The following is a 6,000-nucleotide window of genomic DNA, read 5'->3' on the forward strand; positions in this document are numbered from 1 at the left end:
TTTCATTCGCTAGAGTTTTTTCATTGCTGTTACCAAATCAGTGAAGACACTTCTATACAGTCAAATATACCCACACACACGTGGGGGTGAATTCAGGTGGTATGAAAAGATCTTTCAAATTTTCCCTTGATATCAGCCATTATGTAATCTTCTTGAGCTTCCTAAAGATAAACTTTATTTCTAATCAAATAGGTTCGCTGATCCGCCATTTCTTTTATGTGAAATAGGGAGAAGAAAGAGAAGTAGGAATTTTTTTTTAACGTTATACTTACTCAATTTTACTTAAATATGTTCAGTATTTCATAGTTCTTCTATATCTGTATCTATAAGCAAACTGTTTCTGCATACTTATGTTTCATCAGTATAAAGTATAGATGATCAGTTTACTATGCAATTTGTAAATGGCATTTTCTTTCTATGTGTGATAAATAGTTCAAATGTATTCTTATCCGTGACCCTTATTTTATTTCTCATGAAACTCTATGTCTACGTTATTGTGTAAACATAAAAATAATAACTTGTTGATAGCAGATCTCTGATGAAGTTGCTGAGTAACGTTTGCATGTGAATGAATTTAGAACGCATTGGAATAAAAGATGTGCACAGCTGAAAAAAGAAATTTAATCAAGAAGAGGATGTGGCCATGTGCAACAAAGACAATGTTTGTGGATACAAGGAAACAGCAAAAGTTCACTGGGAAAAAAATATTCATTTTGTTCAGTGTGAGATGTCGAATTATGACAGAGATCATTACAAGGAGAAGAGAGTAAGAGAGAGAAAATATTACTGGGTTTATTAGATCGCGCCTTTAAGAATTGGAATGTTACATGTAAACATGTAGATTTGTGAGTATGAAATATGGTAAGATTGTAAAAGATTGCGAGAGATTAAATTCCGTTAGCCCCTGAGGCATATTTTCAACTGCGGAGACGGAATTAATGTGAAATATATTGCCTTGCTCAGAGACACAACACGCCGCCCAACCCGAGAATCGAACCTTCGATCTAACGAACGTGTGCCCAACACAGTCGTTAAATCATACACACAGAAACATACATATATGTGTTTGCATACGGTAATCCCTCGCCATATCGCGACTCACCTATCGTGGTTCACTTATCGCGGTTCATCTATCGCGGTTTATTATTTAAGCTTACGTCGATTCCTCCGAGGTGTAGTTTTGCATTCATAATAAAATAAGTATATACAAATTATAGAAATAATAAAAACATATGCAGTACAATACTGTTTCTACTTCGCAGTGTAATAAGAAGCTTGCTTCCCAACCACATGGTTCCGGGTTCAGTCCTACTGCGTGGCACCTTGGGTAAGTGTCTTTTACTATAGCCTCGAGCCGATCAAAACCTTGTGAGTAGATTTGGTAGACGGAAACTGAAAGAAGCCCGTCGTACATATATACATATATATATGTATGTATGTATTTGTGTGTCTGTGTTTGTCATCCTCACCATCGCTTGACAACCGATGGTGGTATGTTTGCCTCTCCATAACCTAGCGGTGCGGCAAAATAGACCGATAGAATAAGTACTAGGCTTACAAAGAATAAGTCCTGGGATCGATTTGTTCGACTAAAGGCGGCGCTCCAGCATGGCCGCAGTCAAGTGACTGAGACAAGTAAAAGAATACACAGTCATATGCGCGTGTACATATTTATATGTACGCACGTATCTATGCGTATCACTAAATAGATCATTGAACCGAACATCAAAGTGACAGTATGACACTTCTTTGAATTTTGCCAATTTTTCTACGTTATTTTTTTCCTATACTCTTTTGTTTAGTGTTCTGGTGCTTCTTTCTTTTATTGCATTCTTTCTTATTTTATGTATTTATACATTCAATAATGCAGATTAGCGTCAGAACATCTATCAAACAAATATTATGGTAAGAGTCATATATAATTGATATCCAAGAATGGTTTTACGTTATCTTTCTATTGTAGTATTGTTTTTATGTGGCCTTTTATTGTTTCTTTTTTATTTTTCGTTTTCGTCCTTCATTAATATTGCATCGGACGCCCACAGCAAGTCTCTCTAAAGATATGAGTAATTACTCATAAAACACGTTACCAATGTGAATTCTGAATACTGAGACTAATTAATTTTTTCTTTATCATTTTTTTTTTTTTTTTACTTTTCTAGCTGAACTTTGACATTAGTTTAGAACAATGTATTATTTGTTGAAAGCAATTAACAGGAAAGAAAATAAACGAAAACTATTAAGTAATAAAAGTCGGAGCCGGACAAACAAATCTAATTACAAAATCATAAGTTAGGATTATGTGATTTCAGTAAGGATGAAGAAATAAATAATTAAAAATACATAGATTAATCTACAGTGATGTCATATGATACAGTGGTGTCATAAGAATTTATTACACGTTTTGATATTTCTGAACAAAAATGATGTTTAACATAACAAAGAAAACACTTTAAACATTTATGTAAAAATGGGACATTAAAAAGAAAGAAAGAAAGAAAGAAAGAATAGTTATTAAAGAAAATGCTTTTGGAAAATGTATACTGAAAGATATTTAGGGCTGTCCACTGACACAGTGGGTGAGGACCCACTGGTTGGGTTGGATTCGAGCCCTCCGAGTGTCTCCCTGTGCGCACTGGTTATACTAGAGCCTGATACACTTGAAAGTGCATGTCAGTATCGTCAACTTATTATAAAACAAGAAACAACCCACATTCAGATGTTGAGGATACCTCTGCTTCAGTTGTTGATAAGAATAAATTGTTATTTTTACTAAAAGTCTGTCATTTGAATGTCTCTTGCATTGCTGCCCAGTTTAGTATTCTGTAATCAGCGTATCAAAATAATATTCACTGCACCATATCTCTGCTATTCTGTTTATGAACTTTTCAGAAATTCGGGAATTTCATGTAGTCTTCATCGTGGTCGCTGTCTTATTGAGGACTTATACGCTCTTTATCGTTGTCTTCTACTTCAGTTCGAACTTCTTTTGAAGATCTTCCTCTATTTGCTCTTCATGCTTTCTCCGACAATTTGAAAATCCCGTTATTATCACGCCACTTCACACATGACAATGGGGAGATACTGGTTATGGTGGAAATTTCTTCGCTATCGCCAAAACTAAGACGATTTATACCTTGAAGACCCTTGAGACTCGTTGTTGTCTTGTTTTTCTTTATTGCTCCAATGAGCTGAAGACTCTAAAGGGATTTCACTACCATGCATGTAGTAACTGACCCTCCTGCCCTGCACCACTAATCTCATCTCCTTTCTTTGCGCACTTACAACTGATATAGACTTGTTGTCTTGATGGTCATAAAGATTTTTATGTCCCAATCCGATCACACGTCATTATTAGTACTCGTTACCTCAGTACTCGTTACCTCAGTTCTCGTTGCCTCTCATTGCTGTTCTAGTAATTGAGCAACGACTTTTCAATACATCCATCACTTTTACCTTAATGTTTAGTCAACAACACCAAGTACTGAGGTACACGTGTAAACCCTGATGTTTATCGAGTTTTCTCGGTTTATTTACGTGCTTTTATGTTTATACTACAAACGTAAACCCATACGCTTTTATCTTGGTGAACTGAGGTAATATTATTACACGTGTTGGCTAGTGCTACCTGTAACTATTTCCCTATTGGTGTAAGGAACATCTCCGTCTCCCTAGCAAGAAAGAACACATTCTAACCCCTTAATAATATGGTCATGAAGAATGCCAGCGTCCTTCGTCGTTCAAGCAGTGAAATTCCAACAAGAAAATTTTCTCAACAGGGAAAAAACTACCAAAGTTAATTGGAGGAAAAGTCCAGATTACTCTGCCCTGTCCAAAACATCAAAACCGGCCTTGTCCAGTTTCATTCTTCCCATTTTCAAAAGCATGATAACGGTAAGCCATTCAGTTTTGCCAGTCTTATCACTCTCATCCACCTTTTGTTAAACACACCAGAAGGCAGCACCATCCGCTCTACTCACACACTCCTTTGAAGAGGTTGATTAAAGTATGACCAAACAGAAAAAGCTTGTCTTAAAACCTTTAAGAATCCGCCACAAGACTTCTTTCTCCACAGCTGCCTGACTACGAAAGACTAACCACTCTCCCCTACTAAAGTAAAGTGGTGCGTCGATTTCTGCTTTAGACTTAACTGAGAAACGGAGCCGGCTGTTGGTATTTTCATGTCTTTTGAGGAGGTCTCAAATAAGTAATGCACCCTTGTAGAACCTCTTCTAGCGCTAATGATGATTTGATCCAATTCTGGAACTGGGGGGGCATGGTGGGCTGAGAACTGGTGTTTGCTGTTACTGTTACATAATCTGTTGCTCACTGTCACATTTCTTTATTTCTATCTTTCTCGGTTCTTCAGGATAAAAAGCTCCCAAGTGATATTTTGACATTGCTCCCTGCAAAGTGAGTCTCAAGCACTTCGCTTTGCATTCACAAAGAGGAGCATCTCCGGTATGACTCTTTGGTTTTAAAGGATTCATAAGAAATTTTGACTCTTCTTAATCACATATTGCCCCCACGACAGTTCTTCACTAACTACTTGACTACAGTGTGACAGAGAGGTGACAGAGCGAGTAAGGGTCAGCCTTCACATTTACGGTTATATTCCTCTTCCCCTAATACCGCACTACAGACGAATAGCTGAGCTTGTGCCTTTGGGACACATTCTCTGCCTGTTTGGGGACTCGAAAATGTTCTTGCGAGAGCATCTGAAATCTTTTTTCTTTTTTTTTTTTTTTTCAGTAAATAGATGAAAACAATTCTTTCTTTGCTCGTCTCATTCCTGTATAAAGACGTCGGTCAAGATGCCGATTTTCGTAACGTGTCTTCCTTACTTTGATTCTTGGTCCGGGAAATGATTCATATTCAAATATTCCATGTCGCTTGTTAACTAGCAAACGTGAAACTGGTTTGTAAAGTAGAAGAAATGCTTTGTTCAACAAATGGTGTATGTATGGGTCACTGTTTTTGTTGTTGCTGCCGTCGTGGTGGTGGTGGTGGTGGTGGTGGCGGTGGTGGTGGTGGTTGGTGGTGGTGATGATGATGATGATGATGATGATGATGACGACGACGATGATGGTGGTGGTGGTGGGGGGGGTTATGATGATGATGATGATGATGATGATGATGATGATGACGACGACGATGATGATGATGATGTCGATGTTATTGTTGTTGATAACTTTTCCACCTGAGACGTTCAAACTGACACTTTTGACTTTTTTAAAATACTATTATTTCCTTTTCGTTCATGTTAAACTTTAATATCTTGCCGTGCAATTTAAATTACTATTCTGTCTGTGAACTGTGTTATTTTGTGCAATGTCAATTTTCATTTAGTGCAACGTGGCTCGGAATTATCGCAACCATGTTTCTGTGCATGAACGACATGAAGAAGAAATCTAATTTATCTAAAGTAGAAATAATAAGAATAATTGTTTCTGATTAAAGTAATTTTGAGACGTGATAATTAGTCGATACCAGAAATCCAAGTACTTGACTGGTATTTATTTCATCAACCACGGAGGGATAAAAAAACAAAGTTGACTTTGGTAGGATTTGAACTCAGAATGTAAAGAGTGGAAACAAATACCGTAAAGCATTATTTGTGACCGACCCTCTATCGATTCTGCCAATAAAAGTCAAGCTTAGAGGTTCAACGAGGAATTATTTCAGAACTAATGTTCAGCATGGCTCTCTCGGGGGTCATTAATCACGTGAATTGAATGTTTTGAGCTAAAAGATGTGCGTGTATGTATAAAAAAAATAATAAATGAATATACACAAAAACAGACAGACAGACAGACAGAAAGATAGATAGATAGATAGATAGATAGATAGATAGATAGATAGATAGATAGATAGATAGATTCAGATATTTAGTATGTATTAAACTTACTTTGATATCCTCCATCATGGAATTAGTAAGCAGATCCTGACAGACCATCTCTTTGCATAAATCGTTTGTCCATATTATATTTTGAGCCAAGA

The 6,000-nt window shown here is 36.7% G+C and overlaps 1 protein-coding gene across 4 annotated transcripts in view; it reads right to left on the reverse strand.

Annotated features, from left to right (window-relative positions):
* Window positions 1-6,000, reverse strand: part of LOC106868734 (uncharacterized) — a 347,617-nt gene that overhangs the window by 322,289 nt on the left and 19,328 nt on the right. For all 4 annotated transcript variants that reach the window (XM_089358357.1, XM_089358358.1, XM_089358355.1 and 1 more), the window contains one exon: window positions 5,909-6,000. This exon is cut by the window's right edge and continues 72 nt beyond it. In XM_089358357.1, coding sequence (XP_089214483.1) covers window positions 5,909-6,000 — 92 coding nt within the window. The remainder of the gene's footprint in view (window positions 1-5,908) is intronic.

This window comes from Octopus bimaculoides, chromosome 10 (assembly GCF_046866305.1).
Source record: "Octopus bimaculoides isolate indiv1 chromosome 10, ASM4686630v1, whole genome shotgun sequence".
NCBI classification, from domain to species: Eukaryota; Metazoa; Mollusca; class Cephalopoda; order Octopoda; family Octopodidae; genus Octopus; species Octopus bimaculoides.